At 40.9% G+C, this 13,316-nt stretch overlaps 1 protein-coding gene across 1 annotated transcript in view; it reads left to right on the top strand.

The window, feature by feature from the left end:
- CATSPERB (cation channel sperm associated auxiliary subunit beta) overlaps nucleotides 1–13,316 on the top strand; it is a 77,043-nt gene that overhangs the window by 24,893 nt on the left and 38,834 nt on the right. The window contains exons 7-13 of the mRNA XM_015571279.1: nucleotides 3,612–3,707; nucleotides 3,819–3,937; nucleotides 5,307–5,339; nucleotides 7,956–8,022; nucleotides 8,300–8,346; nucleotides 8,720–8,884; nucleotides 11,377–11,523. Coding sequence (XP_015426765.1) covers nucleotides 3,612–3,707; nucleotides 3,819–3,937; nucleotides 5,307–5,339; nucleotides 7,956–8,022; nucleotides 8,300–8,346; nucleotides 8,720–8,884; nucleotides 11,377–11,523 — 674 coding nt within the window. The remainder of the gene's footprint in view (nucleotides 1–3,611; nucleotides 3,708–3,818; nucleotides 3,938–5,306; nucleotides 5,340–7,955; nucleotides 8,023–8,299; nucleotides 8,347–8,719; nucleotides 8,885–11,376; nucleotides 11,524–13,316) is intronic.

A 13,316-nucleotide genomic window follows, 5' to 3' on the forward strand; every position in this document is an offset into this window, starting at 1 on the left:
TCAGAGCCCAAGGGCAGGGTTGTCATCCCTGTTCCCTAGGGCTACTTCTTAATCATAATCACTCTTGTCCTCCCCTCTGAAATCCCAGTTCCTTTGACCTCAGGCTTGCCTCCCTCTACCACTTCTTATTGCCAGCCTGTGGTGACCTTCCCACCACTCACACTCACTCATTTAGACCCCTGACTTCCTCTCTGCCTACTTTTATCACTATTGTCCCAAACAAATGAATGACCCAAGCAATACTCAGTTCCAAGGCCTCTCTCCTTCACTGATCTTCCCCCATCTTACTTCCATGGTCAACTTCTTGACCTCATTGTCTACTAATGTTACTACTCCCAAATCTCCACTTCAAGCATCTCACACTCTCTATACTGCCTCCTCTTCTCTCAGTCTCCTCTGGTACTCACACTCCAACTTTTCTTTGATTTTATTGAGACTTCACCATGGCGTCACTCCCACTTTTTTCATTACCCAGAATTTTTCCTTCTTTTTTCACCATCATTTGCTTAGTCCATCCTTACAAATACTTCTGTGATTTCCTCGCCCTTCTCTATCTCCCTTACCTGCATAAACCCAGCTCTGGTAAAAACTACCTCTATCCCTGCCCTGGAATAGCAGAATATTGCTAGAAAAAAAAAAATGTGCACACTAATCCCACTTTAATTCCACCAACTGGCCTGACTGTAAAATTCGTGATCACAAGTCTCAAGTGGGTACTCGGCACTACCCAGAAACTCTCTCTTCCCTGGTATGTTTATTTTCCAACTTGGCAACATGAGCTTACCACACCACTTCCCACACTCCAAACCGTCAACACCACCTTCCTTTTCTATTCACTCTCAGCTGCGCCTGTAATACTTCCTGTAGAAAACCAAGACTGATCGCAAGGAACTCCGTCCTTGTGCCTGCATGTCTGCCATCCTGCCTGTATCTGTACCCCCCTGCTTTGTCTCTTTGCCTGTTGCATTGTGGGAAGTGTCTCTGCTACTATCAAAGGTCACCCCTCACCCCTTGTGTTCTGGATCCCAATCCCTGCCCAGCCATCGGAACAGTCTTGCTCTCCTGCATCTCACTTGTAAATCTCACCTTTCACGCGTGTTCTCCTTCCGTATGTACGGGATCAGGTCATCCGCATACAAGCACAGTCTGCTGCCCCACAGCTTTCAGCAAAACCTTCACTTACCTCACTTTACGCCCATCCTCCATTTTTCTGTTTTCCCTCAAAGTCAAAAATTCTGGAGAGAATTTATTGCCGATGGCAGCTCCACTGTCCACCACCCAGGCATCTTCATTCCACTACACATCAGACCTGTTCCCACCACTCTACTGACCGGTTCTTCCCAAGACCACCCATAGTCTCCACATTGCCGGTTCTCTTTCAGCAACATTGGACCCAACTGACCACTCGCTCCTCAAAAACTTTTTATTCTCCTGGCTTTCTTGACACCACTTCCGATTGCTTTTATCTTGCCTCTTAGGCGCTTCTTAGTTTTCCTGGCTGGCTCCCTTCAGTGTGACCCTAAAATGCTTGGTCTTTGGCTTCCTTCCTGAGGTAACCATTTTCTCTCCCTGGGAACCCTAACCCAGTGCCGGGGCTGGTAATGCCATTTTCAGGTGGACAATTCCCACATCTGCATTTCTGGTGCTGGCCACACCTTTGAGACCAAACTCCTATACCAGATTGTTGAGTTTACAGTTGCTCTGGATGTCTAATGAGCATCCCCATCCAGAACTCTTGATTCATCTCCCTCTAAAATCTGTTCCTCTCCAATATTCCTCTTCCTAATTAATATCCAGTTACTCAAAAGTAGAATCTAGGACACATTCTTGACTGCTCGGACTCTCCTGACATTCCAGGATGGTGCTCTACCCAGCGTCTATCCCCAAGGTGGCCACTCTTCACCTCCACTACAATCTTATGTCAAGTCAACATTGTTTTCCCACAAGACTAATTGACAGCCTCTTCAGTGGTCTCCCCCTTTTCTAGTCTTGTCCCAGGATACTCACCCTCTAAACAGCCACCAGATGATCTTCTCAAGTGTCAGTCAACTCACATCCCTTAGAAACTTCCCTTTGCCCATTAGAATAAAATCCAAACTCTTCACAATGGTCTACTCAGCCTCTTTAAACCTGGGATACGGTTGTGGCCAGTTTGCCATAGATAGTAGCCTGTGGCTTAATTTTAGTCTAAAATATTAACCAGAATGAAGCATGAACTATTTCTGAACTTCACTGGAGTCTGGTCATGTAATATCATGCTAGACACCTATCATCACCCCCACTTGGAATATAGTGTACTGTTACCTGTAGAACTAAATTTGGTGTTTAGAAAGGCAAAGCTTCTCTTTAGCTTTTCTCTTCCTGGAAAAAGTAGATGGTACTAAGACTTCTGTCTACATCCTTCCCTACCCAGAAAAGAGCCAAGAGTTAAGTGCATGCTTTACAATATGGCTGGTCCCACATTCGTCTTTTGAAAACAAAGTATATATATTAGATTATCAGCTGTCTTCAGTTCCCCTGTACTCCACTCTCCTGAACCCCCAATCATTATGACTTTTGACTAGACTTCAAATCTACATTCCACGCTTAAGAAACAAAAGGCTCGCAACATTCCTAGCGGTGGCCAAGGAAAGGTGGGAGCAGGGAACAGTGTGCTCTCGGTATTGGCAATATGTTTGGTCTTTTTAAAAACAGGTTCTCAGGAGGCATTAGCAAATATTTTTCTATTTCTAAAACCACAAATATTAAAGTAAATCAAACATACTTTCTCCTCTCGGGGAGTTTACATTTTAATTTTTTCTTTAGAGATTTTTTTTAATTGTTTACTGAAATTGTACTAATGGTATAGGGACATATTAATGCTCAGAAGGATTTTAGGAAGGAAACACTCTTCATCTACTCTTTTAGGTTCAGTCCCAGGGAGTCTGAATTCGACTCTCAAAGGTTACCAGGAGAAAAGGAGTGTCGTTGTTATTAATATTTACATTCAAGAGAGTTCACAGAAAATAAGTGAATGAAACTCAAAGTCGTGGTTAAACTCAGAAGTTTATATACCATTTGAACCAAGGAAAGGATGATAAAATGGGGGGAAGTGACTAGAGTGTGAGCGGCGGGACTAATAAGAGTTATTCTGTAAGGTCTGTTTACACAAACCTGTCTCAGTGTCGACGCATCTCTCTAGTGATCAGAGTGTTCTCCTCGTTCTGGGACAATGGGGCACCTTTCTCACGGGAAAATGGATGCCCTGCTTTTAGGCAGAAAAGGGGAAGATAGAGAACTCTCCCTGCATCTATTGATTTCAGTTGCCTTCAACCCAAAATAATCCTGAGGGCAAAGTGGCATGTTTTGGGGGGGCATATTCTGACCCCACTTCCATATAAAACAAAATACTTAATAGTTAAACCAGATGGTTGGCTAACATCCTGTGACATAGCCCGAAGTGACTTCATCTTTCCAGTGCTTGGGGGAGTGAGATGCAATCTGAGGGGAGGGGAGTGGAGGCCTGGGCAGAGAATGGGTTGGAAGGTGGAGCAGGCTCTGGCCCCTGAAGACTTAGTACCATGGAAGTGAGTTACTCGCTTTGCCTTAATCTTCCTTCCCTCTCCTGATAGGTGTTTACATAGGCCTCAGCATTTCCGGATTTTGGCTTTATGATGAGACCCAGTGGTATAACCTGACAGAGACGATCTATTCCAAAGTTGGAGAAGGTAACTCCTCTAACAGTGCCCTCGTCTTCAGCATTTCCTCTATGTCAACATTTAATCAATATCTCACCTTTTCCTCCCTTTATAAATCCATGGCATAATCTCTTCCTTTAGGACATATAGAGCTTTCAGTGGTGGATATAGTTTTAACAAATCATTTCTTAGTCATCCTCACCTCTTTGGGACTTTTTGTAAGTGGAGATCTTCGTCACCCACAACACTCTGATCTAAAGGTATGTGAACAGCTTTGTAATGAAGCGTTAACCTTAAATGTCTTTCATGACATAAAGTAGAAACACTGAATTCTTGAATTATATGTGGTATATCTTACAATTGAAACTCTTCTTCCTTTTGAAAAATGTGAAAGCATAATACAGTGACTTCTTCCTTTGCTTTATTATTAATATTGTGTTGAATATTTTGAAATGGTGCTAGTGTTGTTACTATACCAATTTATAGTAAGTTTTAAATACATATAAGTAGAAAACACTCTATCTATCTATCTGTCTGTCTATCTATCTATAGTTACATATGCTTCCAAAATGCTTTAGGGTGATTTGTAATCCTAAATATTATATTAAAAAGTAACATAAATTAAAGTAACTCTTGGGATTGAGAGAAGGGAATATATATTTTGGTGAAAATATACAATATACATAGCATGAAATTCTTAAGCATGTTAATGAGTACCTCTCAAAAATTCCCACAACAGAAATAAGAGTAGTAAAAGAGATTTAGGGACAGTAGAAGAAAAGATAAGAGTAAGTATGAAAAGGACAATTGTATTGGTTGAGAAGTAGGTATTTCTTCTGCGTGGTAATTATTACCTTTCTTCAGCTATACAAATATTCACAGCCTCCCCGCTTTCTTCACTCTCTCTAAGAAAGTACCATTTGTTGCTCAGACAATTAATCTGGCCTTCCACGTGCTTATCATGGGGTTGCTGAAGCAGAGAGTTGTAGATGCCAGGATCAGTGATTCGGGTTCAAAGTACAGAGGGCCTGACCCAGGGGCTGCACTGGGCTGGGCGGAAGGAGGCCATGGAAAAAATGACAGATTTAGGGTGTGTCTCCCTAATCCCACGTGGGTGACAGATTTCGTGTATTTCCACACACTTCTTAACTCCTCCATTTAAATCATCCGCAGGTGGGGTTTCGATCCCAAATCCTTTCTGGAATTAAGTTAAGGTATAAATCAGTGATGGCGAACCTTTTGAGCTTGGCATGTCAGCATTTTGAAAAACCCTAACTTAACTCCGGTGCCGTGTCACATAGAGAAATTTTTTGATATTTGCCACCACAGTAAAACAAAGTCTTATTTTTGATATTTATTTTATATATTTAAATGCCATTTAACAAAAAAATATCAACCCAAAAAATGAGTTCGCATGTCACTTGCGACACGCGTGTCATAGGTTCGCCATCACTGGTATAAATTAATCAAATGGTGAAACAAGGCAAAGACCGAAGAGGAAATCAATGAGAATCTCCTAACTGCTGGGATAGAAAGGAAACATTGCATTGAGTGTCATTCACATTGCTGCGGTTTGTTATGCCTTTTCCTATCAAACAAAAATTAAAGTTCCTTTTCTTTTCCTTCTAGTTTTCAAGGGCAGACTTTTGTGGTTTTGAAAGGGTAAGAAGCTTTCCATTTCCAAGGGTTGGTTAAAAGATATGTTTCCTCGGTGCCCTAAGAGATGAGGTGCAAGGCAAGAATTCACAATATAGATTATCCCTGTTACTATAATATTGTTTGTCATTTGAGCTAAATATATATATATATAGATATAGATAGATATAGATATAGATATAGGTATAGATATAGATATAGATATAGATATATAGATATAGTATTTCTACCAACTATCAAGTAATGATTCCTCTTCTGTTTCCGAGGGAAAAGTGCCTGCCTTGTCTCAGAGGCCGCCCCCACCCCCGCTGACCAGGATTGTGGTGGGTGGTCAGGTGTTTTCTGCACAGGGCGCCCAGTTGAAAAGAGAGTGGTGCTGAAATCCGGCTAACACTGTAGGCCCCATCCATCTACCCCATGCAGGTCTTTGCCTACCTGGAGAAAGTCACTTCTAATTTGCACGAAAGGGCATCTAAGCTAGCCACACCTCTGTGTCTGGGTTTTTGTGGGGATTTTATTCCATCAGTTATCTTCCCTCTCTGCTATAAGGTCAAGTTTCATGATTCAAAAGGTCATTTCCATCAACATCTAAGCATGCTTTCGTTTGGAAAGCACAGCAGAAATTTTGAGTATTCCTAGCCTTTTGCCAATGTCCCCTCCTTAATCCTTCCTCATACATGCAGGCATGCTCAAGTGTGAAGTTATTCTTAAAAACAATAAGGATTTACCTTCAGATAAGACCTTTTTTTATAATGACCGAAGGAAGGGTGGTAAGAATGGGGCTGTTTGGGCAGGTTGGAAGGGGGTTACTACTTGATGACTTACTCATTTACTTATTCATTCATTCTGCAAATATTTGTGGAGTACTTTCTATGGCCTATACTTTTTTAGACAAGAAGAATTCCATAATGAATAAGACACAGTCCCTGCTCTCAAGGAGCTTACCATTCTACTAAGGGAGATAGATCATAAACAAGCACACAAACAAATGCATAAAATGATTGCAGATAGTAATCAGGGCTTATTGAAATGAAAACAGGTCATTACAGCAGGTAAATTGAGAGTGAAGGGAAGATAGTATTCTACTTTAAATAAGGTGATTATACCAGACCTCTCCAAGGAGGTGAAATTTAAGCAGACGCTTGCATGACTTGAGGAAGCACATTCAGACAGAGGTAATAGTAAGTACAAAGGTGCTAAGTTGGGAAATTGGTTTAGTAGAAATAGCGGGGACTTCAGGCCGCTTCTTCAAGGATACAATTCTAACTTGTGTGAAACATACAAGATCCTTCAGGGTCAGGGCCTTCCCTGCCTTCTTCATTCCTGTCATGCCTACCCCTCACCTCAAGCCATTCTTGCAAGCCATTAGCTTCATTCTCAGGAAGTTTTCTCCAAACGTGAGTAAGAATAGCCACCAGGTTCACAAGCCATCAGTTTACCAGTCCCAACAGGAATACAGGATCTCTTTCCCAGTAGTCCCTTCAAGTTTCAGGACAGACTCATTAGCCTGCGTTGGATCATGTGTTCATTCCTGACCAATCCTTGTGACTTGGAGTCAGACCTGGGTCATGAGCTCATCCTCCGAATGAAGTCAACATGATCTGATGAAATTATCCCATAGATACTGACTGGGCTCTTACCTGTTTGATTCCAGGTAGGAGATAGATAAAAAGAAATCTGAAAACGAAGAAAAGGAGTAAGTCAGGGCCCAATAAAGTTTCTATATAATTTGTTCAGGTATTATAATGATAACTACAGTGTCCTGCAAACCTGAAGATTTATATAAGAACTCAAAAGTTTCATTTAGGCTAACACCTTACCACACCATTCAAATAAATTGTTTATTCTGTTTTAAAAGCCTATTTTGTTTGTTTAGCAGTTGTGTTGAGATATAATACACGTCGCATAAAATTCACCCGTTTAAGGTGTAAATTTCAGTGGGCGTCAGTATAATCACAGAGCTGTGCAACCATTATCACGATCAATTTAAAAGGATTTTAATGCACAGATTATTATACAGATTTTATTACTGACCTCTAAAAATGCAGGGAGGTCTCTATTTTGTTTCAACAATAATTTGTAAGTCAGAATCTTCCTATAACAAAAAACCATCTCAAAGTCTTGCACATAATTCACATCCAACGTTATACAATCTCACTTTCTGGAAAGCTTCTCTCTTATGACCAATTTTTCAAAACTTATATTTTTGTGGCTTTTTTCTTATTGCTTCTCGCCCCTGTCAGGCTTCTGTGGAGAGTCCTTAAGCCTGGCTGCAGCTAATGAAGAATAGAAGATAAGCATGTAACCCATCGTGACTGTGGTGAAAGGCTAATAATTTCTCTAGCTTCCAAAAGACTAGTTCAGACGCATCTACCATTAACACATGCTAATTCAGATGAAATTTCTTTTTATTCCTCTGTGTGTGTGTGTGTGTGTGTGTTGTTCAAAAGCATTATTCTTGTTTCGTGTCCTCATTCTACAAACTTTTATTTGCCTACAATATTTCTCTCTTTATTTGCCTCACATTCCTGAAATATTGAACTTTTAAATTTTTTAAAGATTTTGTAATTTATATTTTAAGTCTACATAATGCCTAAATGATATTTTTATTTATTTGTGTAGGGTGACTATGCCAGAGGAAAATTGTGGTATAATGAAAGATGTTTTGCTAACAGAGAATACTTTGAAGGTAAATTTTAGGTAAAGAGATATTAACAGGCTTTTCCCCCCCAATATGAATAGCACATATAGATGAAATGAAATGACCAAATAAAAATAGAATAAAATGTAAAGATAGGTTTGTTTTGTGTAAGTTCATGGCTTAAAACTAAGGAGAGCAATTCATTTAAATCTGAAACAACAGATATGTCCTAATAGACGTGCAAGAAAATTGATTCTCATATATTTAATGATACATTTAGAAATATAGATACTGCTTGTAATTTCTATACCTTTATATTTTTTAGTTGACTATATTACTGTCATCTTTGAGAGAAACAGGACTTTAAGTGAGGTATGGCATTGAATATTTTAAAAGGTAAGAAGTTCTATTGTGCGTGATTTTTATGGGTTGTTATTCATCTAAAACAATAGCAGTTCTACAGCCTGAAAGGCTTAACAACTACTCTTTGCTCCCAGGGGCACCTCTCCGTGGGTCTAATGGTGATTACCTGGTTATGTTCAATCTAGACCTGCACAGTGGTTCCAGAAAAACAACTTGTGCCAGACAGGGGTGCTTTCTGAACTCACATCCCCCAGAAGAGAAGCACAGACATGAAAGATTTAACACTCTTATTTGTAGCCAGTCATTAGTTTATTTGCTTAAGAGGACTAATTAGAACTTATATGTCAAAAACAACATTAACTTGTCCTTTCTCTTTTTGCAGGCAAGCTCTTGTTTTTATGGGAGAGAGCCATTTCTTAAATGGTTACCTTGCTTACCTCAGTTTGCAAAAGGAATGAAAATTGCCCCTTCAACTGTAATAACATTTCTGGTTGACCAAGATCATAATTCTGGAGTGTACCTCTTACATAACCAGGTATGCCTTATGGCCCGAAAGTGATTGCTCTTGATGCTACAACCATGAAAATTTAACTAAGTAAAACTATTTCTGAGGTCTTGTTCTCTTTGGCAGTAGAAATTGATAAAATTAGCTACAGCAAAATGATTTATGGCTGATACTATAGATTAGGACACTTTAGAGGTTTCTTGCCTCCGATTGGCATTCAGTTTGATGAAAATGGAAAATATGATGCTATTTGCATAATGATTCTTCTTTGCTTATTCTCCAAGAATATAAACTGAGTTAGGTCTATAGAAATGTAAGGTTTCATAAAAGTGGTTAGTTTAGATTAACAAATAATGGAACTAAGTTGCCACAGATCTATATTTCCTATTCCAAAAGGTCTTAACCCCAACTGTGAATTAGAGCCATTAAAAACATATATAAGCCTTAGCTGGTTTGGCTCAGCGTCGGCCTGCTGATGGAAGGGTCCCGGGTTTGATTCTAGTCAAGGGCACATGCCCTAGTTGTAGGCTCAATCCCCAGTGGGAGACATGCAGGAGGCAACCAATCAATGATTCTCTCTCATCACTGGTGTTTCTATCTCTCTCCCTCTCCCTTCCTCTCTGAAGTTAATAAAAATATATTTTAAAAAGACATATATAAGTTCAGCCCTACCCTTTGATTTTAGGAAGAAAAAAATAATTTTGCCTACCCTCTTAGGTTCAGTAAGCAGGGTCCTTTAAATTAAACTGACAAAAGAGAGTAACAGGAGAAAAGAAAAATATGTGTGTAGCACATCTATAGGCAGGTATAAGTCAGTGATGAGTAACTCAAAAAGGTGGTTAAAATTGTAAGGTTATATACCATCTTAATAAATTAAGGAGGGTGATAAAGGCACTTACAGAAAAACAAATGAAAAGATAATGGTTTTGCAGGAGATAATAAAGTGTATTTATATAGGTACTAGAGGCCCAGTGCACAAAATTCATGCACTGGGGGGAGGTGTCCCTCAGCACAGCCTGCACCTTCTTGAATCTGGGACCCCTCGTGGGATATCCCCACAGGGATCGGACCTAAACTGGCAGTCGGACATCCCTCTCACAATCTGGGACTGCTGGCTCCTAACCGCTCACCTGCCTGCCTGCCTGATGTGAAATGCTGAATCATGAACAATTTCATGCAGAAAAGAACTTAACCAAGTTAGACAAGCTGTAATGGCTCAGGTGACTGGGGCCATTAGGACCATTCTGGTGCAGTTCAGACCAAACTAATGACTGTGAAGAGAAGGCACCTGAAAACAAGCAGAATGATTCAGCTTTTCTATTTCCATTTTAAACCCGGCCTGATGGCTCCCAACTGCCCTCCCCTACTGGCCCGGTCACCACCAACTGCCCTCCCTTGCAAGCCTGGTCCCCCCCCAACTTCCCTCCTCTGCTGGCCATTTTGGTTCTGATTGGTTGGTTTCTATGCCAGTCCACGTTAAAAGCTCCACCTCTTAGGCAGCAATTGGCTCCTCACAGTTGATCCAGATTTAGTTCTGATTGGTTGGTTTCTATGCCAGTCACTGTCTCTGGGTCTGTCAATGAGGCCTGATCAGAAAGGCGGGGCTGATCAGCAGCCCCAGTAAAGGCCTGGAGAGAAATGGAGGTGCAGCTGCTGGCCAGGCCTGGAGCTAAAGAGAGAGGCAAGTGCTGATCAACAGCTGCCACAGGGGCTATGGATCAGACCATGCTTCTCTCTTCGGGCCTCTCTCTGAGCCTGATTTGCAGCCCCCTCAGCAGTCAGTGCTGGGTCACCATGCCTGCAGCCATAGCAGTCAGCCCTGACTGCAGGACTGACTTCCAGTTGGTCGAGCCTCCCCCTTGGTTGCAGATGTGATGGACCCAGGGTTTTTATATATCAGGATGAGTGGTCTTGCTGTCTTCTTCAGCTTATAAATCTTCCATGAAGCAAGGGATTGGGGTAGGTTTTATTCATATTCTCCCTTCTGGGAGTACATCCGCCCTGAAGAGGAATTGGTGGTGATCTTATTTCTCAAAGTTGCTGCTTTTAGTCAGATAAGAGGACTTTTTTCCTGCATTTGTTGAATCTCAGATGTCTTCCACTTAAAATCATCTTTATAACAAAGTGGCCTATGTTGGGGTGCATATTCTGATCCTCTCCAGGATCATGATCCAATAGAATTGGAGTGTGGCCCAGGGGTCCACACTTTTAAAACATAGTTTGAAGTGATAGTTATGAGCCTGGGCATTGGAGTCTTTCTGCTGAGTTCAGTCATTCTGCCATTTAATATAGAACCTTGGACAAATTATTTCATCTTCTAAACTTCGTGTTCAACAGCCATTAAGTGGATGTATAGTGGGGAAGGCAGAGTAAAGAGATGTCAGTGGTTGCTAATCCTTCCAGTTCTAAGCTTTGTTAGGGGTCCCTACCTTAGTCAACATCTGAGTAACAGGAAACTCTAAAAATTGTAACATAGACTAGTATTACTAACGGAAAAATTCTCATGATCGCTCATGCTTTATTTCTAGAAAGAGACCTCTGTCTCTGTGCACATCCTAGAAAATGACAAACCAAGATTAAAAGAAAAATTTCCAGCTTTCACGTTTCCTCCATCATTCTCTTCTCCTGTTGGGATGAAATTCCATCCACGAAGCCATTTACTGTATGTCTATGGCAATCAGGTGCGTAAACGTGGCATTTCACTTGATGTGGGTATGAATCATGCTGAGTGGTTATACATAAAGTAAAAAATCGCCCCCCCCCCCAAAAAAAATCGTCCCTGGTGATCAGGAAGGTGGAAAGCCCGATGAAGAGTGATTGAGAGAAGCCCTGGCCAGTTTTACTCGGTGGTTAGAATGTCGGCCCTCGGAATGAAGGGTCTCGGGTTCGATTCCAGTCAGAGGTACATACCTCACTTGCAGGTTCTACGGGGAGCCCGCGGAGGCAACCAATCCGTATGTGTCTCTCACATTGATGTTTCTCTCTGTCTCTACGCCTCCCTTCCACTCTCTCTAAAAATAAATGGAAAAATATCCTTGGGTGAGGATTAACAAAAAAATAAATAAATAAGGGAGCCTGAGAGGAGAGGGAGGAATCTGAGACAATGAATACACATGCCTTTGCAACATTTTGCTGAAAAGCGGAGCAGTGAAATAAGGCAATGTTTGAAGGAGGAAGGGTGTTTAAGAGAAAAAGGTCTTTTTTTTTAATGATTGGAGAAATTATGTTGTGTGCTGATGGGAATTATTCAATAGGAGGGGGAAATTGATCATGTAGGAAAGAGAGAGAGAGGAAAGATTTCTGGAGTGATGGATATTTCTAAGTGGGTGAGAGAAGAGGCAATCTATGCACTAGTGGAGAGGTTGGCCTTTGGAGGAGAATTATTCTACTGCAACAGGGAGCAGGAAGAGTTTATGGATTTAAAACTGGTAGGTGGGTAGATGTAGTCATGGAAGCATGTGGGAATTATTTTATCAATAAAAAAAACCAAAGTCATTATTTGAGAGTGAGGAGGGAGGAAAAATGTTGGGGGTTTGAGGAAAGAGAGAACAGAGTAGAATGTTTGCCTAGGAAGAGGGGAGGATGAACTAAGGGAATACAGCGTTTGTGCCCATGATTCGAAGTGTGACCAGTGCATTATTAGTGCATGTTCTTCTCCATGTTCAATTGTGGGGTATGCACATAGTATAGAAGACAGAGAGTTGTATTTAACGAATATTGGAGTTCTACCAAAAAATTATTTATAAGAAAAGAGTGAAGAAAATAAAAATAAAAAAAACAAGAACAAAAAAAGTAAGAGTGTACAGATGGGAATGCAATAAGACAAAGAAAGAAAACAAGTCTTAAAGATTAAAAAGTAGAAAACAAACTCTAAAAGATATGATAAAAAGATATGATGGAAGAGTAAATTACCACAACATTTTAGGAAAGCAATTTGGCATTATTATCATCCTATAAATTTTAATGTTGCCTATTCTGTGACCTGCCAATGTCACTTTTTTGAGCAAGGAAATATATATATATGGGGAAACATTTAAAATTTTTCATCACAGCACTGTTAATAATAGAATTGGATAACTAAATATAATCCAGATGCCCATGATCAGCAGAATGGATAAATTACATGTCATTCACATAATTCATGAAAAGCAAATTAACTGAACCATATTAAATTATTTTGGGAGGGGGGAGAATATGTTCTAGAAGATATTATTTTCCAATAAAGAGGGAATATGCAAATTGACTGTCACGCCATAATGCCAAGATGGCTGCACCCACAGCGGAGGCAGGGATTCTTTAACACAAGATGGCTGTGCCCACAGTGAAGGCCGAGTGCCCGTAACGAGCCTTAACGAGCAGTCAGCAGGGACCTGAGGCTGTGTGGCGCTGGGTTGGGCAGGGGACCTGAGGCTGTGTCCACCGCCTGGTGGGGCTTGACAGGCAGGCCACGCCCCCCGCCCCCGCGCCAGGCCGG

The sequence above is a fragment of the Myotis davidii genome, unplaced genomic scaffold (genome assembly GCF_000327345.1).
Source record: "Myotis davidii unplaced genomic scaffold, ASM32734v1 scaffold732, whole genome shotgun sequence".
In the NCBI taxonomy this organism is placed as follows: domain Eukaryota; kingdom Metazoa; phylum Chordata; class Mammalia; order Chiroptera; family Vespertilionidae; genus Myotis; species Myotis davidii.